This window comes from Enhydra lutris, unplaced genomic scaffold, assembly GCF_002288905.1.
Source record: "Enhydra lutris kenyoni isolate GAN:26980312 unplaced genomic scaffold, ASM228890v2 scaffoldscaffold57, whole genome shotgun sequence".
Lineage (NCBI taxonomy): Eukaryota > Metazoa > Chordata > Mammalia > Carnivora > Mustelidae > Enhydra > Enhydra lutris.
The window spans coordinates 322,099-348,733 of NW_019154141.1; the positions used below are offsets into that span (position 1 = coordinate 322,099).

The 26,635-nt window shown below is 57.2% G+C and overlaps 2 protein-coding genes across 4 annotated transcripts in view; both read right to left on the reverse strand.

Annotated features, from left to right (window-relative positions):
* Positions 1-16,117, reverse strand: part of LOC111158176 (tweety family member 2) — a 36,679-nt gene extending 20,562 nt beyond the window's left edge. The window contains exons 1-3 of the mRNA XM_022520078.1: positions 15,986-16,117; positions 8,344-8,516; positions 3,455-3,566 (exon numbers count right to left, since the gene is read on the reverse strand). Of these exons, the coding sequence (XP_022375786.1) occupies positions 3,455-3,566; positions 8,344-8,516; positions 15,986-16,114 (414 nt within the window). The 5' untranslated portion in view covers positions 16,115-16,117. The remainder of the gene's footprint in view (positions 1-3,454; positions 3,567-8,343; positions 8,517-15,985) is intronic.
* A 4,986-nt stretch (positions 16,118-21,103) lies between these two features.
* Positions 21,104-26,096, reverse strand: LOC111158085 (ribosomal protein L38). 3 transcript variants are annotated; one of them, XM_022519913.1, is made up of 5 exons: positions 26,057-26,096; positions 25,803-25,841; positions 25,574-25,634; positions 22,387-22,509; positions 21,104-21,320 (listed from the first exon to the last, which is right to left on the reverse strand). In XM_022519913.1, the coding sequence occupies exons 2-5, from the start codon at positions 25,803-25,805 to the stop codon at positions 21,295-21,297; spliced, it is 213 nt and encodes a 70-aa protein (XP_022375621.1). In that variant the 5' UTR covers positions 25,806-25,841; positions 26,057-26,096; the 3' UTR covers positions 21,104-21,294. The 3 variants fall into 3 exon arrangements, with proteins under 3 accessions (XP_022375621.1, XP_022375623.1, XP_022375622.1); XM_022519915.1 differs by having other exon boundaries at positions 26,011-26,075; XM_022519914.1 differs by having other exon boundaries at positions 25,996-26,061.
* Between the last annotated feature and the right edge of the window lie 539 nt (positions 26,097-26,635).

Consider the following 26,635-nt stretch of genomic DNA (forward strand, 5'->3'; position numbering starts at 1 on the left):
GGGCTGCTAACAATGTTTTCCTGCAAGACGACTTCTCCTTCCCTAGCTCATGATTTTAACTTCTTCATTTCTTCAATCTCTCCTTGAAAAAAACCAAAGCTAGTAAACATCTGCCTGGCCCCCTTTCTCCCTCCTGATGTCCTCTCAAAGGAAACAAACGAACAAACAAAAATTAAAACCACAACACTGACCTACGTATGGCCCCCTGTTCCCCACTCCACTGCCAGTCCTCAGAGGGTTCCCCGGAGCCCCCAAGAGACAGGGTGCCCCAGAGATGCGGCAGAGACTCCCCCGGGGAAGAGCGCTGAGCGTAAGAGGGACAGCTCAGCGACTCAGGCTGGGGGGAGGAGTGGGGTGAGCAAGCAGGTGCGGGAGCTCTCATCCCCTCAGGATGGAGGAGTCATCCTCCAGGTGCGGTCCCTGGACTGGCAGCAGGGTGACCAGGAGCAAATTCCCAGCCCTGTCCCAGACTTCCAGAACCAGAAACTTCAGGGAGGGCCCAGCGATCTGTGTTAATCAAGCATTCCGGGGAATTGGGATACACGCTCAAGTCTGAAAACCTCCAGGTGGGGAGGAAGCTTCTCTACTTTCTGAGGTTTTCTAGAAGGGCAGCCATACTAGGGGACAGAGGTTTGGATCCTCTGCCAGTGTGGGGAGGGACCCCATCTCAGATCCTGAAGGGAACAGCAAAGACCAGAACACCCGGGTTCAGGTTCTTGCTCCAGAACACACTAGCTTCCAATCCTGCAACATGAATGCAACCTCGCCATGCCCTATTCCTCACTCAAGCCTGCCCACAGGCTTGCTGCTGGCTCTCCCATGAGAGCCCAGAGGAGTCACACTGGCCACTGGAACGTGTGACTCAGAGCTGAGTCAGCCAAGCTCCTGGGGACCTTTAAGCTAAGACCCTGAGCAGTTAGAGGTATGCCTGTTCTCCTGTGTGAGTCACTCGCCAGAGCTCAGGCCCCGCTCACTGAAGGAGGGGAAGTGGATGGGGGACACTGGGCCAGAGAAAGGACCCACCTGGCACTCCCAAATGACCCTTTCTGACCCCCCAAATCAAAGCGTGCAGCTGATCCAGAAGCCTGCCAGGCGTCCCCGAGCCTTGAACAGTGGCAGGGCCCTCAGGGTGCAAGGGTGCAGGTGTGGGGCTTCTGGTCCAGGAAGGGGAGCTCTGAAGGGTCCCCCTCACTCTGACCTGCCCTTCCAGTCCTGCCCTCCCCCTGCCCCACTAACCCAAGCCTGTCTTCTTCAGGGTGATTAGAGGAACACACATGACGACAGTAATTATAATAAGGACACGCATTGTCATAGTGACCCCCACTTGGGGGGACTTTGTAGATTACCAGGCACTTTCACTTACATTATCTCATCGAACACCATTTCTCTGGTGTTTGGCCTTCACCCCTCGGATCTGGGGAGCCCTCCAAAGGCTGCTGCCTCCCTTGCAGCCCTTGGGACCCAGAGTGTCGGGTGCCCTCCCTGAGGCCCAAACCAACTTCACAGGTCCCACCCAGCAGGGGCCCAGAGCTCCATCTCTCCACTGGGAGAAAATACCTCGCTCACCCAGGGGAGGCAGGCCATGGCCCTCACCGGGATGGAGGCAGCTCCCAGCTGGCTCCACCGTCACAAAACCCTGGGACTCCTGCAACTGTCAGACATGGTGCAGAGACAATGAAGGGCTTGATAGCCAGGGACACACAGACCTCTTCCCTTTGGTGACATGGAGTTTGGAGACGTGGGTCTTGCCTTAGAATGTCCAGACCTGGCCTGGAGCCCTCACTCAGCCCTTGTGGTGGATAGGCCATCCTGGGGATTCATTCTAGCTATTTCCCTGTCCATTCTCATCTCACAGGATAGGACACAGACAACTCAAACTTTCCCATGAGGATGGCTCTGGGGTTCTCTCTCCTTAGTCCTTAGGAGAGACAAGGGCCATTCCTTACAGTGGTCATGAGTCAAGCAGTGCTAGGTCATGGCTCTGGGGTCTCCCCAGGCAGGGGACTCCCCTTTCGGGGCTGGGTTTCTCCTCTTAGTGGGTCTGGTGCTGGTGGGTGGAGGGAGAGCAGGAGGTAGAGCCTAGAGGCCAGAGCCCCTTCCCTTCCAGGGCAGAGGTAGGGCAGAGGGGACCCTGAAGGTGAGGTCCCCCCATGCCTCCAGGGCTGGTCAGGCCATACTCAGCCTCGAGGCTGCCCTCAGCTCCCCATCCCAGCTGTCCCTGCCTCGCCCCACAGAGCTGCCTCCGCCCAGTGTGTGGACGACTCAGTCTCCCAGCAATGGGTACCAGCAGGCATGTGCTGCAGGACAGGCGGGCCCCGGTCTGGCCTGTGACCGATCGCTCCCCAGGAGGGCTCTCCCTGAGGCCAGAGCCCCATCGGCAGCCTTCCTGGGTCCAGAGGAGCACCAGGACTGTCTCTTTAAGGTGTGCCCCCTGCCCCCATCCCAGGGCTGCTGATGGATTAAGGCCTTAGAGGAGCTTAGGGAGAAGGAGGGGGCAATGAGGGGGAATCCTCTTCCAGAATCCTCTTCTAGCAAGTACCAGGGCAATGTCCAAATGCTCTGGCTGGGGCTGGATTTTGTGCTTGAGGCTGCCCGATGACATAAACTGGCCATGTGCTGAGGTCACTGCCCCCTCCCGGCCGTGGCTGGGGACCTGGTCCAGAGGGGACGGGGAACAGTGTGGATGTCTAAGGACCATCTTCCCTGAAAACCGCCTTTTGCCTTTTCCTCTGGAGCTCAGCTCCTGCGGCATGGGGTCTACCTGGAAACCAGCCCAAAACGCCTGCCCCTTATGATGAAGGGGACAAGCACCTGGGGTCCAAGAGGCCAAGGTCGGTGTTCGAGAAAACCCCAACCCCCACCTTGGTCTCTCACTCAGGCCAGATGCCCAGCAGAGTGGCTCCAGCCCTAAAAGGCCAATACCCACTCTGATCAACCGGCACGGTCCTCCGCCCTGAGCCCCCAGCCGGAAGCCAGAGCCCCCACCACACCTTGCTGCACCACCCCTTGGGCTGTGTCACTTGGATTTGAAAAGACTCACACCTTGACCTTGTCTGGACCCATGATACTCCACATGTAGCAGCTGAAGCAAACAGAGCACAGCGCGAGGGTGATTTCCCACATTCGGTCTGCCCTTGGACAAACGGGGGAAGGCTCGGCCCTCCCGAAGTCCACAGGGCTGGATTCCATGGCTGCCTCCGGGACCCCTCGGGACCCAGTCCGCCTTTCTCCTTTGGTCCTCACCCCTGTCCTCACCACCCCTCCCTGCCTGAAGAGCAGAAATCGCCTGTTTACTCCCAGCAGGACCAATGGCAGCCCCAAGGGGAGTCCCACCCCCCCCACACCCTACCCCCAGGGGGCCAAGCTGGCTGGGATGTGACTGGGGCCCTTGTTCTGAGCACACTGACCTCATGGGCTGCACCCGGCCTGGCCCGGGGCCACCCGTGAGCCTTACCAGTTCATCTATCCCGGAGAAGGTGTGGTTCGCGTTGTCCAAGGAGTAGATCAGCTGGTACACCCCATCATTGGTCTCGCTGTTTCCATAGAAACCAACGCCCACCGCGGCACTACAGGCAAGACCCCAAGGTTAGAAGTGACATGCAGAAGAGAAAGTTGTTGTTTTTTAAATACAGTATTTTTTAGAGCAGATGTTATTTTATTTTATTATTTTGTTTTATTTTAATTTCAGTAGGCTCCATACCCAGTGTGGAGCCCCATGCAGGCCTTGAATTTACAGCCCAGAGATCAAGACCTGAGCTGAGATGAAGAATTGGATGCGTAACTCGCAGAGATATCCAGGGGCCCTTAGAGCAGTCTTAGATTCACAGCACAGCTGAGTAGGACTCTAGGGATCTCCCACACAGCCCCTGCCGCCCTAACAGCCACCTCCATTCCCACCACTCCTCACCACCTTTGTACACTCATACGCTCACACTGACACGTCATTATCCCCCCGAGTCCATGGTTCCCGCTAAGGACCACCCTTGCTCTGGTTCGTTCCATGGGTCTGGGCCAATGTATGGCACCCACGCACCATTAGAGTATCCTACAGAGTAGCTTCCCTGCCCTAAAAACCCGTGCTCCACCTATCCACCCCTCCCTCCCCACAACCCCCGATCCTTCTATGGTCTCCATAGTTCTGCCTTTTCTAGAATGTCCTATGGCTGGAGTCCCAGCATGGAGCCTCTTCAGACTGGCGTCTTCCACTGAGTGATACGCATTCAAGGTCCCTCCATGTCTTTCCATGGCTAAGTAGCTCCTTTCTCTTCAGCGCTGAACTGAGCTCTGTGGACGGACCACAGTGTATGTACCCATTCGTCTGTTGAGGGCATCTTGGTTGCTTCCAAGTTTCGGTGATTATGGATAAAACTGCTATAAACATCCGTGGAAAGTGGGGTTTTGCCTAAGGAGCTTTTTCCTGGAGGTGTGGGAGGTGACCCGGGGGTAGGGGTGAAGGTTCATGGCCATCTTGTCCCTGGCCTGGCTGACTACCTCTATGGCACATTTCCTGTGGGCCGGGAATACTACTACTGTCTGTAAGCCCAGCAGCTCCAAAGGTGGTGAAGACCGCTGGTCGGGCCTTTGGGATTCTGCTGCGGTAGGTCTGGGACGTGCACCTTCAACAGCTCCCCAGGTGACTGTCACGGGGGAGGCTCAGGGACCACCGAGGTCTTTCCTGAAACCTCCAGGAGCTGGGGACCTCCCCTATTCTCCACCCTTCCCCTCTGCTTGCTCACAGCACCCACAAGGTGGCTGGTCAGCTGATAGAAAGTTCCTTCCTCCCTGGAGCTGAAGCCTACCTCCTGTCTCTTGACTGTCCTTGGGAGCAGCCCAAAATAAGCCTTCAATTCTGTAGGATGCCCCTTAGACATCAGAATGTGGCTCCGCATCCCCCTTCCCTCCCGCTCTCCAAGTGAGATGCGTGTCCTCCATGCAGACCCCGGTCTCTGTCATCACGGTTCACCATGTTCAAACGCTCCTCCAACTGGTCACTGTCACTCTGGGTGAGGCCTCCACGGCCAGGTGTCTATCCAGCTCGGAGGACTGGGGGGCTAAGCCCCGGCACCCCCTCTCCGCCCCGTTGACCCTGTGGTCTACAACACCCCTGGGTTTCCTCGCCGGAACTGCCGCCAAGCCCAGCCTCTCCTCCTTCCTGTAGCACGGCACTAATTTTTGTTTTAAGCAAAAGCAGAACTTTTAAAATCTATCCCTGTGAAACTGCATCGAGCTGGTATCCGTCCAACATTCCAGCCTGCACAAATCATCTCGAATCTCGCCTACATTATCCGCTGTATTTCATCCGACGTGCACCACTGGGGACGGGGGAGGGGGTGTGGGGGTGCACATCTGGAGGTTCACTAAGCTGCCTGCTGACTCTTCATCCAGAACACTAACTTCGGGGGCTGGAGGTGGGGAGACAAAAGCACATGTGCACACACTTACACGTCTTCTTTTTCTGTTCACGAGGAAGAGTCTAGGATGCAACCTAGAGATTTTAGAGAAATCTCCTCCCAGGATGGGCTCAGCCCCGAGCACAGTGTTTCTCGGGAAGGGGTCTGTGGACCACAGGACAAAGTCACCCCGAGTGCCTGTTGTCGGTGTAGGTAAGGGGCGCTGCCCCCCGCGCCCACGGCAGCCGTGTGCTCCGAGCCTGTGCACAGAGGCTCCTCTGTTGTGTGTAACGCAGACGTGCACATGCGCTGGCGACAGTCTGGTGTCCTGAGAGTCTTCTGTGCATTCAATCAGAATGCAAGTTCAACTCGTTCTGACTCCACTGAACCGCACCACTGTCCAGTCGGTGTCTCTCCCCAGCACCCGTGGGACCACACGTCCAGCCGAGATGCTCGAACGTGAGACACACTGGAGTTCTAGGAGCTCCTAGTTGGTGACTTTATTATTTTGAAAAAATTTTTATTATGCCCTGAAAAATGCCTCTTGTTGACTCCTTGTGTTTATAACTTTCTCTATAACCTCCTCTAGTTCTCGGTGTCCTGATCTAGTGTTTTCTGAGGATTCAGCGTCAACCCAAAGCCTTTCCATCCCTTGCCCTGTTTTTGAGCCTGGAGGTATTCTCATTTTCTACCTTCCCCTAGTCTGGGTTTATTGAAGCTGGCCCAGGAGGGCACCTGGTCTTTCAAGACCGGAAATCGCCCTGGCTGTTTAATGAGGACCTCCCAGCTCCCTCCGGGCGTCATCCGTCCTGCCTGGGCCACACAGACCATTCTGTTTGAGGGAAAAGACAGAATATCTTTCCCAGGGATAAAATTCTGTCTCCCACACAGAGGGGCATGAGGAGCTCTCCTCCTATACCATTGACTGTCTGGGGAACCTGCTGTTGGGACTTTCTTCTATGGAATGAATCTCCCCTCTTCTCCAGGATCCTTACTGTCAGAGCTCAACAAGTCCTCCCGATCTCCCCCAATCTCCCCTGGTCTCCCTCTACTTCGGCCTTTTCTACTCCCTTTCCCTGACTCTCCCCCCAGCTCATTCTGAACTGAGCACAACTCTAGTAAAGATGACTGGTGACTATTCCACTTATGGCTGATCCCCAAGACCCTGTGTAGCAGCCCCACCCCAGCCCCCTCACCCGCTCTCTCTGCTCTAGCCACACTAGCTTCTTTCAGTTCCTTAAAACGTCCTCTGCTCCCTCCTGCCACAGGGCCTTTGCACACACTCCTCTTTCTTCTGCCTGAAGTATCTCCTCCTACCCTGCCCCCACCTTTGCCTGGTCATCCTATGGATCTTGGTGCCCGTGACCCAGGAATGCCCGACTCAAGTACACCATCACCTTTATGCTGGTTCTTTTCCTCCAAACTTACTCCTTAGTTTGTAATTACTCAAATCAAATGTGTGATTCTCCGCCTCTCCCAATACACCAAGAACCACAGAAGGCAGAATTAGTGCCTGGGCTTCCTGCGGACTCGCGCTTGCCTGGTGCAAACAGCCTGTAGAATTTTGGAGAATGAATCACGCCACATGTGTTCCTTCTGTTCTGAGTTTTCCTGAAATGGCCGGTAATTATTACTTACTGGAACTGGCCCTCCAAAGTCATTCTTACTGTTCCAAAGTATTCTTCTGTCATTTGCAGCGTTTTTGAAAAAAAATCTGAGTTCACACGGAGAGGGCTCGCCGTGTAGAAGGCACTACTGGCTGCTTCGCTGTCTCCCGTCTCTCCCTGCCCACCCACCGCGGGAGGCTTTTATTCCATTTACTTCGTGGGAGCGCCTCTCTGCTGGAGTCAGACTTGTCTTTGAACTCCTGACTAGAACTCCTTCTTTTCTGTTTATGATTTAGGACCCGGAGGCCTGTCCACCCCCCGCCCTCCACCCAGCCCTAGCGCTCAGCGCTTTGGCACGACTGCGATGCTGCTTCTGGCTCCTTCCTCTCCTGGCTTAGGTGACCCTTATGCAGCAGGCAGAACAGGACGGGAGCGCGCGCTAATGGAGAAGAAACCACAGGAGCGAAGCGAGGCTCACAGCCCAGGCGTCTTCACTCCCAGCACTGCTGCACCCCGCCCGCCCCCCCCCACCCCCGCCGTCCTGCTACCCAGACAGAGGGCCAAGTCCCGCTGTGGGATCTTGGATGCAACGGACACTTAGCAAGGAGGTCTCTACCCCTCGAGAGTGACCACCCCAGGAGGATCTCACGGCAGGACCTGAGGCTTTTGGAAAAACCTCTGCGGACATGAGAACAAGAACAACACAACCTCCTGAAAACAGAGCCGGCAAGCGTGCGGATCCTGTCTGGGCAATGTGGGCTCTCACGTGGGGTTGGGAACCCTCATTCACTGTCCAGAGCAAAGAAGGCCCAGAGGATGGCACTAAGAGCTACTGATCTCTTGAGACGAACGGACTTGATGGAGACTGTAGTCGAATTTTCTCTGACCTCGCAGAGCAGCCAGGAAGGTCGCAGGACGCAAACGGCCGACATCCCCCTCTGTCCAGGAAGGCTGTCCGGGTCTGCTAGGCATGCTCCCCCCGTCAGGCTAACCAGCACTGCACCAGGGCAGAGGCACACTGGGGAGACCCCCATCACCACCCCACCCATCTGATTCCTGCTACTGGGCGGGGAAAGGGACAGCTTTCACCCTGGGAAAGCCTCTGCCGTCACAGTACCCAGTGCTTGGGCAGGAGAATGTGGCCAGACAGCAGAGGAGCCCCTACGGTTGGAGGCTGGAGGGCTGGAGGCAGAGGGAGAGGAAGGGGTGTCATAGACCAGGCTGACCACCAGGAAGACCCTGGCGGTCAGGCCCATTGTATTCCTAATTTCCCCCCACTGTGGACACCGGAGAACCCCCCCCCCCCCACAAAGCCACACACCGAGCCCAGTGCATAGAACACTCACCAGCAGACAAGCCCGGCCATCACCGCCGTCCAGGTGACACAGCAGGAGTCCCGCCGCTTGGTCTGCACGGCCTCGTCCCGTCTGCAGCAGCACACGCAGACCACGTAAGTCACGAGGATGATGAGGCTGAGGCCCAGGCAGATGGCGGCCACCAGCCCCAGGAACAGCAGAGACTGAAGAGGAGAGGCCCGGAGTCAGAACTTGGTCCCACGGTGGGGTTCGAGAAGCACCCTGTGCTGGGGCCCCGAGCTCCCCCTGGGGCTGTGGGTAGCCTCCATCCCCTCCTCCGCCCTTCCTCCCTCCTCCTCCTCTCGAACACACCATGCCTGGCGCTCAGGCTGGGCAGGGGCGCGGGGGCAGAAGGCGCTTCCATGCGGACAGGGTGGGTGGGCAGAGGCCAGAAGAACGGTGGATGCGGTCTGGGCTGCTGAGGCAGAGGTGAGGGAGAAGGAGCAGCTTGAGGCTGGGCCCTGGCTGGTGGTTTAGGATCCGGACCAGGCCCTGCCTGATGAGCTCCTCTGAGTCGTTCAAGAGACCGGGAAGGAACCACCAGCGGGCAGCTGTGGGGGGTGAGCCGCGTGGCTGCGGGACAGACAAAGGGAGGGACATCCACGAGGGTCTGGGGGCCGCGGCCTCCTGGAGGACACCGGGTCTGGGCAGGATGTTTTGGAAGCTGAGAGGAACCTGGGACAGGACCAGGAAGGGACGCCTGGCGCACCCGCTTCCTCCGAGCCTTGTTCTAGATGCTGGGGTCCCTCGAGAGCAACAAGAAGGCAGCTCTGGGCTGGAAGGCTGGGTGGGGGGTGGGGCAGAGTCAGAACATGTACCATGGGGTCCCTTTCACTGAAGCTGGAGAGGGAGAGCCGTCCCCCACAGGCCAGGGGAAGCAGCCAAGCCCCCGATTCTGGAGAGGGCAAGAGGGGCTGCCTCAGGCCAGCAGAGCACCTCGGGGTCCTGCAAGGCGAGTTGCTGTCAGGAGGCCCGGAGGCACTCCCCTCCTCGCCCTCCAGTCTCCCGATACAGCCAGATGGACACCAGATGGCACCAGGGTTGGTGGCCGCCAGCCAGGGCTGGACCTGGCCGTCAGTCAGCCTCATCCTGCTCCCCACGTGCCCGCCGGTGATTCCGGCTCCACAGCCCCCCGCACTCTAGTCTGGGCTGCTGGGGTGGGAGCCTGTTTTGGGGAACCTGCGGCTGGTGGTAGTGAGGCAGAGTCGTCAGATGCTGGGACCTTCCGGTCTAAGAGGGAGACCAGACTTGTGCCAGACCACGCACGCACAGAGGAGACAGCGATGAAAAAAGAGGCTGGGGTCTGCAGTCCTCAGGCCGGGGTCATTTTCGGGGGGTAGGGGGGTGCGGGGCGGAGCCTCACCGTGGTGAGGCACCTGCTGGGTCCACCCTGTCCCGTCCTAGGTCTGTGAGGGCTTGGGTTGGCCTTCGGAGCCCTGATTCAACCCACTCCTCCTGTCGCCTGGACCTGCAGGCTTCTGAGCCTCACCGACAAATGGCCCAAGTGGCAGGGACAGCCCAGAAGAGGGCGGAAGAGGTGGCTCATTTGGATGCCAGGATGGTGGAAGTGTGTGGCGTGGCTTCGCCTTCCCCCATCAGCAGCGTGGCCGCCCCCAGTGGACCCGAACACATGAGCCCAGCGGAAGTGTCCCTGATGTCCTCACAGCGTGGCGGGGCCGGGGTTCTCGGCCTGGAGCACTGGGCTTGTCCTGTGACCGGGGCAGGAGGCCGCCCACCCTGCTGAGAAGGTGGAAAGGAGCCGCCACCTTCCTGCCCCCACGCCCCCTCACCGGAGTGCCCTGGAGCCCCAGGCCAAGGTGAAGATGGCCAAGGAGGACAAAGAGACAGGTGACAGGCGCTCGCTACGCAAAGTGAAGTTCACTGACCCGGCACGGTACGCCATCTCTTAGAATGCAGAACCTTGTTAGAAATGCAGGGTCTCAAACCTTGTTCCGGGCCCAGAAGGACGTCTAGAGATGATCCCAGGAGGTCGGTGTCCCGCAAGTCTGGGGGGATCCAAGGAGCGTCCACAGACTTTCTCAAACCTTTTCTATAAGCTTAAGATTTTCTCCAAAGACTTCTTAGCAGAGCCCCCCTCTCCAGGGCCTCCTCTGACTGAGGAGGGGACAGACATGCCAGGCTGTGTCCTGGCCACCCTTGTGCAGGCCCCCGAAACCCCTCTGTTAAAACCCAGGGTCCCCCTAACTAATAGGCCAATCACTACACCCCTGCCCCACAAGCCAGCAAGGCCATGCCTGGTCTTTTACCTTACAGAAAAGAGGCCAGTGTCCCCCCCAGGATATGCCCCTGAATGTCCCCAGCAGCTCAATACCCTGGTAACAGCCCCAGAGCAGAGAGGACACAAGTGTCCCCTGACAAGAGAACAAACACATACAATGCACTGTCGTCAGAAGTAGGAATACCAGGCAGCCACGGGAAGAAAGCCACGGCCACAGACGGTGGCGTGGGTGATCTCACAGACGGGAGGGTGAGGGAGACAAGCCAAACGGCAGACATACGGCGCAGTCGGAGGAGCCCACCTATGGTGAGAGACAGGTGTGCACAGGAAACACCTCTGCAAAGGGACGGACCGTGAGGGGCTCCTGGGGGGTCGGGAATACTCCGTCAGGATGGTTTCTCATGCACGTACTCAGGCAGACACTTAAAACTGCACTTTCTGGGGCGCCTGGGTGGCTCCGTCAGTTAAGCATCTGCCTTCGGCTCAGGTCATGATCTTGGAGTCTTGGGATCAAGTCCCACATCATGTCCCTGCTCAGTGAGGAGTCTGCTTCTCCCTCTCCCTCTGCCTGTCCCCTCGTGCTCTCTCTGTCTCAAATAAATAAAATCTTAAAAAAAAAATTTAAAAATAAAAAACAAATAAAAGAGTGCACACTTTTCTACAAGTTGCTCCTAATGAAAAAAAAAAAAAAGGGCAACAAAACCCCAGACGGACCTTTTGTATACGCTAGAGAGTGATTTGTGTCCAGACCTCCTCCCAGCTACCCTGGACTTCCAGCTGGTCTGGACAGTCCCAGTCTTTCCCCAAACAGGAAAATCTAGGACTATGCCATGTGTCCACACCCGGCAAGGAAGCACCGCCAAGAAGGCTGGTGCTGTCAGTCCCCCCAGAGCTCGGCCAACTGCCCCCCTCCGTCTGTGTGGCGGCTCCCCTACTTTGTGCTCTCAGAGACCCCTCGGCCCCCTGCCAGCCCAGCCCCGAGGGCGCAGCCTCCCCACGTGGGCAGCGGGCCTCAAGCAGGTGCAAGTCCCGCCCGGGAGAGGCCGGGCCTGGGAAGCCCAACAGGGGTTTTTGGTTAGCAGTTCACCTCTGGATCTCTCCTCAGCACCGGTGCTGGGTGACAAGGGGGGCAGGTTTGGGGGGCAGGGAAGGAAAGGAGGAAGTTGGGGAGCGGAGAGGAGGAGGAAGGAGTTAGGAGGGCGGAGGGAGCAGTAGCCCAAATAGCAGAACCCCCCCACCCCCTTCCACCACCGTGGTGGCACCTGCCAACCTCTAATAGGCAATTATTTTCCTGCCCCTAATTAACACTGCAAGTCCCCATGTGCGTGGCAGGTGGGGGTGGGGGAGAGCAAACCTCTCTTCCCAAGGGAGCTGGGAGCTCTGTTCACAGGTCTCCTGCTCTGACAGAGCCGAGAAAGCAGCTGGCCACCTCAGGGCCCAGCAGCCACTCCCTCCCCGCCCTGCCCGACACCCAGCCACCACCGTGCCCACAGCTCCACAACGGGCCTGGGCTCCAGCCTCTGTCCTCAGCCAAGTGACTTCAAGTAGTTCTGGTTTGCCACTTTGTAATGGGAAACCCAGAGCAAGAAACCAGGACCCAGGCTGGGATGGGACTGACTGATATGCACGCTGGGAACGCTGACCACGAGGGGGTTCTGCACTAGGCGCGGGAGGGGGCTGCAGTGGGAGACCCCACCCCCACCCAAGGGGTCAGGAGACAGCTAGAGAGTGGGCCGGCCTGGGGGCGAGACCCCAGGGAGGGGAGCTGGAAGCACTTGGGAGGAAAGGGTTAAGCCCACCCAATGGCCCCCCAGCAGGGGAGGGGGGCACAGCGTGATTGTCCGATGACCATGACTCAGTGTGCAGGCTAGATGAATGGGGCTTCCTCATCCAACTTGGGCTCCTCGGCTGGGCTCCCAGCCTGGCCTTTCCTTCTGAGACCTGCCCCCAAGGGAGGGGGGTGGGGGGAGCCCCACGGTTCTGGGGCTAGCCCCATCCTGTCCCCTCCCCTGGCCTGAAGACACACTCGGGACTCTGGGGAGCCTAGGAACTGAGCCACCCAGTTAACACATGAAAATACACGTCTAAATGTAAAAAGTTAAAAACGTCTCCTCTATCTTGCCACGCAAGTCCCCAAAGAATGGCTGGTCTACGGAAGCCAGAAAGGAGCCAGGGAACAGGAAACCCTGTGTGGCTCCTGCACTTCGACAGAGGCAGCTGCTAACATCTGCATGGCATTTTGGAGTTTAAGTACATTCGTTCCTCAGCGCCTGGTCTTTCCGCCGTGGCGGGGAGCGGGGTGGTGCGGGCAGCTGGAGGTGGGAACTCCAGTGGCTTGTTCTGGGACAGCCACGGCTGGGTGCAGGGCCAGAGGTCCTGCTGTGGACACCTGGCTAGCTGAGGGCCAGTCACATGTGTTAGACCCCCTAACTTACTGGGTCCTTTCCTACTCTCCTTGATGGGGGTGGTTCTCTCCATTTCTATGCCTCCCCCATCCAAGGTGAGAGACTCATGCTGGGAGGTCCGGGCTGCTTCCCCTCTGTACATGCAACCTAGAGCTGGGGGTACAAGGTCAAGTCCACTGGCGGGAGTGGGGATGGGTGGGTGGTGAAAGGATCAAACATTGGCAAGCTTCCACTGCTCCCCAAGAGTGAAGACAGTGAGTGGGAACCCCTGCTTCTGCAGGAACTTTCTGTGAGCTGAATTTGCTCAGGATATTCTGGGTCACCAGGCAAGCGGCTCGTCTGTTATATCCACTCTTGTAGGACCCCCTTTTTCTTCCAGATCTCTGCACAGCTGGTCCCTCCTGAGTTTTCCACAGGGACTGCACCTGCCCCTTTCTATTCCCACCGAGTCTTTGGTGAGCGCGCACACGCACATCCCCACAAGCCGGTGTCGTTCATTTGGACACTTGGGGCATGGGTTAGTTCTTCTCTGATCAGTGTCTGTAGAAGAAAATCTCTTCCCTCTGTATCGCCTGATACAAAGTACTGTCGCTGGACACATTACTGAACCCCAAGGGCAGCCCGTTTAATGGTTTGTATCACAGGTCCTACCACGAGCTCTGGGACCCTCGAGGTACTAAGCCCTAGTACTTGCAGATGAGGGAAGTGGGGCTCAGAGAGGTATGGACACCTGCCATGACACGCAGTAAGTGATAAAATGGGGATTCCAACCCAAGACAGCCCGAGAGCAGAGCCCCAGCCCCACCTACTCAGCTGCCAGAGCCTTGGGCAGCCTTGGTTATCACGTGACCCCCATGTCTGGCACAACATTTGGCCTCCATCATGTTTGCTAAGTACTCAGATGACTGACAGCAGAAGGTGCCCCATCCACGATGTTAACTGGCCTGCCAACTGGGAGGAAGGGAGCTTCCAAGAGGGACCCATGGTCAGACAACAGGAGGACTTAACCAAGCAGGAGCCCCCTTAACTAACACCCAGAGCCATGATCCGGCTGCCCAGGAACAGGGACCCAAAGGAAGGGGATGCCTTCTGGAGTCATCTGGTGCCCAGCACAGTGTGCCAGAGGCTACACCCTGAGAGGAGAGGGGCAGGGACTGTGAGCGGGGGGGCCTCTGGCTCAGCTGCCACCTCTCCAGGGGACTGAGTAGGTGGGGGAGGTGCAGTTCCCCCCACTCCCGCTCCACCACAGCTGCTGGCGGGACAGGTGCTGTCTCTGGGGCCACCGGGGTGGGGGAGTGCCCTACCACCACCCCTCGGGCATCTGGAGGTCTTCTTGACCCAGCCAGTTTAGATTTCCTCCCGTGGAGAGAAGAAAATTATGGTTGGAGACCTTCCCTGCCCCCCAGTACAGGATCTGGGGGCAGGGTTGGGGACACATCAACAGACAGGGGCGCGCACACACAGGCGTGTGCGCACACACACACACCAACAACACAGCTGTCTCAGAAATCATATCCGCCTCTTTGCATGCATTCATTGGGAGCGGAAGATTCCCTGGAGCTATCCCCAGGCGGCCGCATTCTCAGGGAACGCTGACTTCCAGGGGCAGAGCGCTGAGAGCGGGAGGGGCAGACACAGAGGAGGAGAGAGCCAGGCTAACCCACCCAACTGCCTCTCAGCCTCAGGAAGGGGTCCCGATTCTCTCCTCTTTCCGGAAGGGCAGGCACCTAGTGCCTGGGGCCTGAGGTTGACAGGGACACTAGGGGCTATTATTAGACTCCCCACCCCAGTGCACTGCACGCCCTGCCCGGTCAGGATCCCAGGCCCTGCAGAAGGGCTGGTCCGGGAAGGCTAACAGCTGACTCCCCGCTCAGCCTCCCCCTCAGCCTCCCGGGACTCAGCAGAGGTCCGGCTCTGCCCCAACCTGCCCCCCATGGGCAGATCATGTCCGAGAACCTGACACTCTGCAGGCAGAGGCCACCAGGGGTCAAAGTCCCAACATGGGCGGGTAGCTCTCAACAAATGGGTCCCGTTCTGGGCTTTTCGGCCTGAATCTTTGACCCAACGGTGGACTGACTCAGGGGCTGGAGCAGGCTTGGCTAGACCTCAGAAGGCTGGGGGAATCTTAAGCTCCGCTCGGGCTGGGAGGTCAGGAGAGCCCCTCCCCCAGTGGGAGTAGAGACAAGGAGGAGGGAAGGGGCAGAGGGAAGGGTCAAAGGAGCAAGGAAAGCGCCGAAGTGCAAGGATGAGGGGAGTGGCCGGCCAAGAAGCCAAGACCCCAGAAATCCAGGGCCTTGTTCTGTGCTGTACGTACTGAGCAGGAGGGTGAGGCTGGGGTGGGATGGGGCTGACCGGGGACACGTCCCTTCCACCAGATCTCCACATGTGCCTGCGGACTCTGGGCGCACCGGAGGTTGGTCATCCCCGCCCCCCCCCACGCAGCCGCCTCCCCCAGCCCTGCAGCCGTCCGGGAGAGGCCCAGGCAGAGGTGCTGTCAGCGGCTCCCACCCTGCGGGCAGGGGCTGGGGAGGAGGGGGGCTGCAGAGTCGAACTCGGGAGACCTGTCAGTTTCTGCTCAAACTTCTCCCAGGCCGCAGACACCCGGAAAGAGAGCGCCCGTCCTGGAACCGCAGACGGAAGAAAAGTCCGTGGCGCCCCTGGCATCCCCGCAGCTCGCGCGAGGGAGTTACGCGGGTACAGGCACAAAAGCCCCCCTTCCCCGGTGCTCGGCCCCCACGCCCCGCACGCAGCCCCCGCGCCCTTCCTCCTCCCGGTTCCCCATCGCTGGCAGAACTCCCATCTCTCCAGCTTTCCCGGCCCACGAGGTTCCCAGACGGGAGCGCCGTGGCCAAGAGCCCCGGGGGAGAAAGGGAGAGGGGTGACGAGACTGCGGGGCAGGGTGGGAGGCGGGCCGGGAGGGGGTGGGGACGGGGTGGTGCGGGAACTTGGGGCGCCGGCCGTGGCCCGCGTCCGGGCGGCGCGCACTCACCTCCCGGTAACTCTCATCGCGGGGGTTGAAGGTGCTGTCCACCGGCTGCAGGCGCAGGCCCAGGTGCGGGACGCTGTGCAGCCACGCAACCCACCAGGGCGCGACGTACTCCACGCGCGCAGCCGGCATAGCTCCGCCGGAGGGCTCCCGCCTGCTGCTGCCGCCGCCGCCGCCACTCCGCCCGGGACGCGCGCCCCGCCCATCCCCGCCCCGCCCCGCCCCGGAGCAGGCCCCGCCCCGCCCCGCCCCTCCCGGACCAGACCCCAGCCCTGGGCACGCCCACGGGCTGCTGCGGATGGTGCTCGGGACCAGCAGGATTTTCCTGCTCAGCATTCTGTCTTGGCCCCGCGGGCGAAAGAGATGCAAGAAGTGAAAACTTCCCCCAACGCCCCTGTTTCTTCATAGCGGTCTCTAGGTCCCCGGGCTTCTCCTGACTTATTATCAAATCAGGATATAGATTGTCAATGCGTGCTGCGAGCAGGGCAGTCCTGGCGGCGAGGTGGTCCTTCCTAGGGCTTCCAGGGCGGGTAGTGAGTTCACAGTTTGGGGGCGGCAGGGAGCAACAGTCTGCCCCTGGGTCACTAGTTCTAAATTCACTCTCTCGTTTATCGAGCATCCGACTGTGTAAACCACGTGTACTCAGAGCAGTAAGTGGTTTTGTCCTGCGAGCACCCAACCTATCTGCCCAAACAACTAACTGATGCGGCTTTGGAAGCCCTGGAGACTGAGAAAAGTAGCTTGATTGTGCCTGGTAGGCGGCACAGGGCAGGCCTCCCGGAGGAAGGGACCGTGGAGCTGACCAGAGGGGAGGGGAGGAGAGCACTGGGAGCGCCCGGAAAGGCTGGACATCTCGAGGAGACACAGGACTGTCCACAGCACACATTCACCAGGCACCTCCTATGTGCCGGGCACGGAACAGAGCAGGGGTGTGGCGCCTGAGCGGGCAGCTGGTAATAGCACACACAGAAAGATGCAAACTGCGGTCTTTGAGGGGCTTTGGAGAAAAGCATGAGCAGAGCAGGGTCTGTGGACCACGATGCGCTCAGGTTGATCTGGTAAAGCCTTGTGAACACCTGGCTGGGGTATGCTGAGCACTCAGAGGCCCCAGGCGTGCAAAGGCCGGGTTGGGGAACTGCAGACTGCGTGATGTGATGGGAGGACAGGGCGGGGCTGGCAGGTAGAGGTAGTGCTTGAGGCAAGGACAAGGTCAAGGTAAAGGGCCACCTGAGGTTTAGGTGGGAGTGGAGGAGTTAGGGGTCCTGCTGGATCAGGCTGGAGTTGGACACAAACTGGGGGTGGTCACAAGAGGGGGCAGAGACGGGGAAGAAAGGGGACTCCAGAGAAACTCCCAAGTTTCCAGCTTGGGGTTCTGGGTGAGGTGCCCTGAAAATGTGGTTGTTTGGAGGGGAGCGGACCACAGACGTCCCTACCATGACCGCTGTCAGAGGTCCCGGGGCCAGGAGAGGGAGTCCAGTCCTGCGGTCGGAATCCCGGTTTCCCGGGGCCTGACTGCAGCCATCTCATCTGCGCATGCCCAAAGCTCAGGCGCCGAGTGGGGCGCTGAAGGCGGGAGGCAGCTCCTTTTCTCCTACGGGTTTTCATTAATTCAACTATCTTTGGCTGAGCATCTTCTCCGTTCTAGGGAAAATGGGACCAGTAAAACCCCCACGTTCCTGTCTGCATGGGGTCTAGAGTTTATTAGGGTTGGAGAGCCCCAGTGATGAGCCGCAAACCCGGCTGGGTGCTTTCGCGAGTCTCCTGGTGGTAGAGGGGTGAGGGCGAGCTTCTCGGGGCGTCCTGGGTGGGGGTTCTGAGCAGAGAGACAGTACATTATGAGCTCGGACCGCAGTCCGGGTGGGGTTGTAAGGGCATAAAAGGAGAATCAAGGCAGTACAGCACCATGGCGGGGGAGCAAACTGCAGGCCGGGAAAGCAGAGCAGAGGCTGACTGGTCCCGAGGCTGGGGCGGTGTAAGTGGGAAATTTCTGGGAGACGAAACATTGATTGCAGTGGTATTTATACAACTGTAAATGTTTGTCAAAATTCACAGAACTGGACACCAAGGAGGGTGAATTTCACTCTAAGTTTTGCCTCAATAAGCCTTGCTTTATTTTTTTTTTTAATTTTATTTATTTTAGAAAGAGAAAGCGGGGAGGGGCAGAGGGAGAGAGAGAGAAACTCAAGCAGACACTGTGCTGACAATGGACCTCGATGTGGGGCTCGATCTCACGACCCTAAGATCATGACCTGAGCCGAAATCAAGAGTCAGACGCTTAACTGACTGAGCTACCCATGTGCCCCTCAATCAGTCTTACTTTCAAATAAATACCTATTTTTAAAAAAGGAGGAGGGACACCTGGGTGGCTCAGTGGGTTAAAGCCTCTGCCTTCAGCTCAGGTCATGATCCCAGAGTCCTGGGATCGAGCCTCAGCCCCACATCGGGCTCCCCTCAGCAGGGAGCCTGCTTCCCTCTCTCCCTCTGTCTGCCTCTCTGCCTACTTGTGATCCCTGTCCGTCAAATAAATAAATAAAATCTTAAAAAAAAATAAAAAAATAAAAAATAAAAAAAAGGAGGAGTGGGCGTGGTACGCAAGGGCCATTTTGCCCAAGGCCTGTTAAGGATTGTGGTGTTTGACGCGAACCTGCTGCCTGCCCGGGAAAATGTACCTGAACGTCCTGGGGCCCTCGGCAGGCGGGCTCTGACAACTGGCGTGAGGACACAGCCCGGCACTGCCGTGATGGGCCCGGCTTGGTGCCACATGCACAGTTCCCCCTCCTGGTCCCTCTACGTCCACAGCACAGGAGGCTCCAGCTGCTGATCCCGCCTCCTGAACACCGGAAGTTCGGGGATTTGGCATTCCTCTAGAAGATTAGAGTCACAACAGTGATTCTAAGTGCTCCGGGGAGAGAAGGGAGGGCAAGATACCAGAGATCCCAAGCGGGAGGGCCTGCCTCCCGGAAGCATCCTGTCACCCTGGGGATTGACCTGGTGGTTGGGGGGCTAGGGTTCAGCCCCAGAGGGAGGGGATGAGGCAGGGGCAGGCCTGCTGACAGGCTTGAAGACGAACTACGGAAGCGCACCCTCAGGGCCAGCGCGGCAGCCATCTGGGGGCAGCAGTGAACAGGGAACCTGCTCTGCCAGTGTGCACCCAGTTGGACAGTGACCCTTCTAGCTTCTTCCCCAGAGGCCTGCTAAGGGGACTCCAGAGTTTCCAGCTTGGGGATCGAGGTGAGGTGCCCTGAAAATGTGGTTGTTGGAGGGGAGCGGGCGAGCAAAGCAGCAGAACAGGAACAGGAGACCAGTGCCCAGGGACTCTTACGGGAGTTGAAGTGAGAACAGCCCTCCAGCCCATTCCAAACCAGCAACTGCGGCCCCCGCCTCACCACTCAGCCAGCGATCGGTTTTATCGCAAACCGATAAGCGGCCATCAGCAAAGCAGTGGTTGACCCAGGCCACCCGAGGGCTCAACATGTACCTAGGCCTCCTACCAACTTAACCAGACTCTGCCATCAGCCTAGGCCACCAGGGCCGGGGTTGAGAACCGTGGTCTGAAAGGGTGTCTTCTCCCGGCACGGAAGCCTGACCAACGTCCACAGGGTTTGTCTCCTAGGAGCTGGGGCCTGTCTCTGCACAAGGTGCCGGGACAAAGGGGGCCAAGTGGCAAGCCCTCCCTCTTCCTGGGAATCGTGAACACCCTGAGAATGGGGAGGACTGGGAACCTGTGAAGGTGCTCCGTCCTGGGCTGGTCACCGAGCGCCCCGAGGACCCCTGCTGGGGGAAACCCATGCCTCTCGCGACTGGATGCAAACTCCCTCACAATTTCTATAGGAAAAGACTCAACTAAATGAATTCAGGCACTAGGCTTCTGGGCATTTTATCAAGTGATCCATTTCTAGACCCGCCCTGGAGACTGCTCACTTGTAGGATGTCGCCACCTTGCGGTCTGTCCTGATATGACCCCATGCGTCTCAAAACTGCCCAGTGCCAGAAACGCCACCGGACTTTCTCTTCGTGCCTTCACCGTTCTGCTAGATGCTGCAGCATCAATGTGGTCACGGGTTATGTGCTGTGACCGTGCGGCAACTCACGCCGTGTGGGGAAAGCAATCTGGCAGACCCCGCTCAGCCTCCTAGACACCAGCCCTGCACCTACGAGCCCAACACAAGTGGTACCTGTCGCGTTGCATGGAGGAAACTTTCTCTGCTTGAACCGTGTGCATCACAGGACACTTGCCCAACCCCATTAGCTGTCCTCGGAGGGGAGGGAAGAGGATCCCAGGAGGCTGAATGCCCAGCCGCCACACAGGACACCTGCTGGCCATGGGGCACCACTGCCCACCACTAGAGCTGACCTTGTGGTCTCTTCTCTGTTCAGCACTGTCCCAACCCTGCTTGATTTTCCCATGGAGACTCTACAGGCAGAGGTGTGCAGTTCTTCCCTGGGGCTGGGACCAGCGCATGGTGCTCAACAGTGAGGTAATTTCTCAAAACCATGTTGGCTGACAAGTAGTAGAAGCAGGATCCCCAGGGAGTCAGGGCTGGCTGGGACCTGAGCCCTCACAGGCCTGTTGGAGCAGTGGGCCGCACTCACACCCCCTGCCTACCCCTGTGCACTCAACATCCACCCCACCGTCTTGAGGCCTAGGGTCAGCTCTCTGGCAAGAACCCTGGCTTCTCCCCCAACCTTCAGCTGCATTTACCAGACGGGTCTCTCAGTCCCAGGATCCTGTTTCCCGCTCCCTCTTTCCCTGGAGAGCATGGCCCACTTTGCTAGGCTGACACTCATCTGCTCTTAGCAATCATCTCCTCACACCCTACAGGTTCTGAAGCTCCACTTTACCTCGAGCGACACTTAGGAAACAAAGTGTCTTCGTCTGCTGCTCCTGCATCCAGGAATCCTTCCCCCCCGGTGGCTCTGAACGCAGTGTTTGGAGGATGGGATGGCGCAGCCTGCTGCGATTTCCAAGAAGCTCATCAACTCCGCCCTGTAACTACCATTTTCATTATTAGGAAGCTCACTTTACCTAAATTACTTTTAAATCCCACGAGGGCATACTGGCTTCCTTCCACAAATACGTGCCTCTTCTGTGTTTCCAACTATTTATTTTCAAACTGAAGCTAGAAAAAGGATGGTTTTATTTGTCCACTGAGATCACAGCCAAAGATCAGAGATGAAAGTAGCAACCAGGACTCCCATCGTGATCCCACCAGAAGTGACGACCAAGTACTACTTCCCTTCCCACCCTCAAAGACAAAGGACATTTTAAGAATTTTTAAAACTTTAATACAGTTCAAATCAGTGGACCAGGTTCACTTCAGCTCCTTCACTGCCAAACCTAGAGGAGAAGAGATACAAAATTGAGTCATCCAGGACACACATTTACTCTTGCTTGTCTGGACTTTGTACTTAAGCTAAAGAGAGTTAACAAACCCAGAAATTAAGCATAGCATGGCAGTTTTGCTTAAAATATTAAGTTAATCAGGGCTGTGAGATCAGCCCCATGTCAGGCTCTGTACTGAGCGTGGAACCTGCTTAAGATTCTCTCTCTCTCTGCCCCTCTTTGCAAGCCCTCTCTCTAAATCTAAAGAAATAAAAATAAGAAAATACTAAGTCAGTGTTGGGGGCGCCTGGGTGGCACAGTCAGTTAGGCATCCAACTCTTGGGTTTCAGCTCAAGTTGTGATCTCAGGGTCATGAGACTGAGCCCCACGTGTGGCTCTGAGCTCAGAGGATTCTGCTCAGGACTCGCTCTCCCTCTGCCCCTCCAACCCCCTGCATGCTCTCTTAAAATAAATAAATCTTAAAAAAATAAAAACAAAAAACGTAAACAAAAAAATTAAGTTTAGTGTTTGATAATTAAAAACAAAAACACAGTCAGAAAGCAGTCTGTCTCTCAGCCTTTATGAAGAGGCCCCGGGAAGTCCCTACACTGTCAAGGTGCACCGGCCAACTGCCCAGTGAGAAGGGGCGGCCTGAGCCCGCTCTGCGCGCCGGGCCATCTCCCCCTCCCCCAAGGATGGGCCCCCAGTCTCACCTATGCTCACAGCCTATTTAGTTTTCCAACCTGCGAAATTGGGAATTGGTGACAGCACCCACCTCACAGGGTTATGGGGAGAAGGAAGAGTTACCCTAGTTAAGTGTTCGCTGTTACTATTCTGTGTTAGAAAACCACGGACAGGAGTGAAACCAACTGTTCTCGGGCCAGGGAAACTACTTCTGGAACGGGATGAACTCAAGAGAATCACACCTATTCATTCCTTTCACCACCAACAGCAAGAACAGATACTTTGACAAGCCACAAGATGCACTTTCCTAAGTCTGGGGACAACGCAAGAAACGAAACCGCGACACAGGAGCCCTCCACATTTCAGGTCGGCCCCTCGGGAGCCCAGGCTCGCTCACCTGGGGGCAGGGACTGCTTCAGTTTCTCTGCCTTCTCCTTGTCCGTGATGACCAGGGTGTAAAGGTATCTGCTGCACCGAACTTTGAACTTCACATTGTCCTTATTTTTCTTGATCTTGACGGCTACCAAAGAGACCGGAATCAGGAATTAAATGCTATCATAGAAGTGACATCACACAGTTCACCTGCTTTCTGTTTACGCAGCCAAGTGGCACTTTTGGCAACCACACTCAGGGCTGCGCTCCCCTCCCCGGACGTCCCCTCTGTAGAAACAGAAAGCCAGAGGCGCTCTAGGACTTCAATCGTCAAAAACGTGTCAAAAACCTACACTTTCCTTCTATCAGTATGTCACAGCCTAGGGCTTAATTTTACCTGGTGTACCTGATGCATGGAACGCATGTGAGAACATTCTGTCACCACCTCCCCTCTTCTGGGAATCAGTTCTGGGGCCCCGGGGCGATGGTAACTACTTCCTTCAGGATCCTCCATCTAGCCCCAGGGTTATGTGCTAAAGCTTTTCCTCAAGTTTACGAAACCCATTTTCCAGGTTCTCTCCTACTGCCAAAGTCCGTCTCAGGACCACAGCTCAGACAACAGAGCCCCAGGTGTTAACTCGAGCTCAGTGGTGCAAGGTGTGAAGTTTTGTTGTCGGCAGACACGTGCTAGTGCGTTTCCATGGGGGACGACATTTCATGTATCCATCAAAACTCTGCATTCTACGTTTAAAAACAGCTCAGACACTCCTGAGAACTCATTCCCACATGTGCACTTTAGTGTCCATCCACACACGGGTTCGCACGTTGTTAGCCCGCGCACCTGACCAGATGGCTGGACACACGGGCCCTCAGCCCCACAGAAGCAGTAAGTGGACTTACAACCCCCGACTCCATCCATCTCTGCCAGTCCGGTGAGTGGGAAGAAATGAGGCGCATCACGAGAAGCAGCGCCTGAGCCTGCCCAAGGCAATGGCTGCCTCAGCCTATGTTTTAGGAATTTCGGCAAACTGGGTCTTCATTCAAACAACCTGCTTTGCTATCTTAACGCTCCTCTTAAAGCTCAGTATGCTGTGCCGCCCCAGCAGCTGCCCTGCGCCTCGGACAACTGCAAGGTAAGGCGCGGGGAGCTCTTTAAGAAAAACCATTTATTCAACACTGTCCCACCGTGCGGTCCTTCCACATAAGGGCACCCAGCCCCGAGAACTGAGAGTAGCGAGAGGGTCCGTACACCACTGCTCAGGGCAACGGGATCTGAAACAGCTGAAGGGGAGAAAGCCCCCAAGCGCCCACTGCCGGACGCACAGATCAACTGCGGCAGCCCCCACGGTGGGTCCCTGAGCCTCACGAAGGAAATCCTGACAGACGCTACCGAATGTCACCGCACAGAGGAAGCCCGGAGATGCTGTCTAAGCCAAGCCAGCCAGGCCACAGGGACAAATGCTGCTGCTGTCACCCCCAGGAGGTTTCTAGAGCAGTCAAGTCAGTAAAGCAACAGAATGGTGGAAGCCAGGGATTGGAGGGAGAGTGGTGCGTTATGCTTCTTGGGTGCAGTTTCGGTTGTGCAAGATCACAAGATCAAAAAAAGCCCAGTGAACGTCTCCAGTGCCAGCAAACTGTACACTTAAAAATAGTAAGGTTTTGCTATGCATATTTATAATTAAAAATATTTTTTAAAGTTTACTCAGTAAGTCCTAAACACACTGTGTCCAGGGGATCACACTGTAAAACCAGGCTCCCGAATTCCCAAGCAAACCGATCTGATGGGACTGGGTACCATGTCTTCATGATTCTAAGGATTTCAAAGGATCCTCTGATGTGACCCTTGCACCAATCCCGTGGGACAGATGCTATTACCCCCCGGCCCCGCCTTCAAGAGAGAAAAGACAGTGCTGAGTTTAATCTGTTGAGGATGGCCACCCGCTGTAAGAGCCAGGATCTGAACCAGGCCGTCACCTCAAATTCCCTGGCCCGAATGAGGACGGTCACGATAACCTCTTTACAGCATGACTGTATACCGACAGTGTCACCAGCGGTCCCCAGAACAGCAGAAAGGGTAGACCCTCCTCCTTGTTCCCACAGGTGGCACCTGCACCACTTCCAACAGTCCCAGAGGATCAGAGGTCACAGCGACACGAACAGGACCCACTAGAACGCTCTCCCCAAGCTCCCGCCACCTTCTCATTCTTCCACTGACGGAGTGTTAGAGTCTGGGCCACCCCAGTCCGCCAGCAGACACGGCTCTGCTTTCACGAATGATCTGATGTTCTCCTGAGGACACATCTCTGAGTGGAAAAGGGAGCTTTAAGGAGTATTTGATGAGGCAGAAAAATGAGGACCCTGGGCTACCCCCCAGTATGGATCCAAGATCTACCCTATAGGAAGCACGAGCCCCCACACCTCCCTCCACCGTAACAACAGGGCGCCAGCAGGACTCCCTCCCACATGGGGCACACCAGCGGGAACACTCGGGGACCAGGGGCTGGTACTTCACCAGTGAAAGCTTTGCCGTCGGAAGCTTCCGGGGCTTCGTTCCCTTCTCATTTACAGAGGCAGGAAACTAACTCCTACACGTGAGAGGCAGACCGCTTCCTACAGCTAACCATGCGGGGCCCAGACTGAGGCAGCAGTGAGCCCAGAACCCGACGGGGGGCACCAAGGTCAGGGTTCTGAGACCCACACTTCCACCTGGTAAGGACTCTGCTCAGACACATACCTCTCCTGAACTAACGATGGTCTTTAAAATGCTCACAGCCAGCCAAAGGGAACACACCGCCCGACAAAGCCTTCCTTTGGGTAAATGGGATAAAGTCCCTGCTCCCAGGCAGCCAGGATCTGCTTCAACAGCCCCGGGACCAATGCTCCAGGTCTTGGTGAGATCAGGGGAGGGACCCGGGGAAGGTCCAGAGAAGGACCAGCGGAGGGACCCGGGGAAGGTCCAGAGAAGAACCAGGGGGGGGACCCGGGGAAGGTCTAGAGAAGGACCAGGAAAGGGACCCGGGGAAGGTCTAGAGAAGGACCAGGGGAAGGACCCGGGGAAGGTCTAGAGAAGGACCAGCGGAGGGACCCGGGGAAGGTCCAGAGAAGGACCAGCGGAGGGACCCGGGGAAGGTCTAGAGAAGGACCTGGGAGGGACCGCTCCACGCGCACGCGACCACCGTCACCCACCCTTGCAGTTCAGGTCGACCACTTACATTTGGCGTCCTTTCGCCGGGCCGTGAGCAAGAAGTCCTTGATCTCCTCGATTTTGCGAGGCTGCAACGCGAAGAACAGGCTCGTGAGCTGCACTGACACACTCTTTACGGTCGTGACTTGACCACCGCCACCAGCCCCTCACGGGGACCAGGAACCCAGGACACCCGCAAAGGCGGTCCCGCCCCCACTGCCCTCCCCCGAGAAAGCCCCAGCAGGGGTCATACTCACCATGGCTACGAAGGGAGCAGGGGAGCGCGCGGCCGGCACCTGCGGAGAAGACCGATGTTAGCGTCAACGGGGCGCGGGCAGTGGCGACGACCCCCGCTTCTCCTCCCCACCCTCCCCCCGAAATGCCCACTCCTTCGCACTCCATCCTCCTCTCCCGCACCCTCGGTCCACACCCAAGGTCCCCAGATCTCACCGAATCGTGGATTACCCCGGATTACCCCCTTAGTGCCCCATCCACCTCGCGAAACACTCACAGCAAGCGGCAAGGAGGAGGCCGGAAAGGAGCAAGACTTCCGTTTCCGCTCAGTTAAACCCTCCCCCCGAAGGAAGCTGGGTACGGTGTCTGCAAAGGGTCAAAAATTACATAGGCGTTCGTTCTTCCCACTGCAGCACCTCTGCCCCCTCCTGGCCCAGATTAATAGTGCCGATCAGGAATAAAACCGGCCGCCTTCCTCCTCCCTCCACTTTTTTTTCCTTCCCCACGCCCACCCCCAACCTTGGCTTTGCTGAGCTTCATCTCCAAACCAGTTTAAAGACCGAACACTTATTACCTACTGCTTTCTTTAGATGTGTGCATTGAATATCTACGCAGAGATTTTAAATAAAGGGACCCTCCTATGCACGTGTTAGAACCTCTTTGTAGGGGCTTCTCACATGTCCTTCTGGTCCCCTTTTCCGCGGACATCTAATCTGGCATGAGTAAGACCCTCTTTTCCACTTACTGCAGCTTTTCCACTTGCCTCTTCCAATTCCTTTAAAAGCCGGCGCACGTAAGGGTAAATTAATACTTCCAGCAACTGACATTTAAGGAGCACTTATGTGGGGCATCCCCT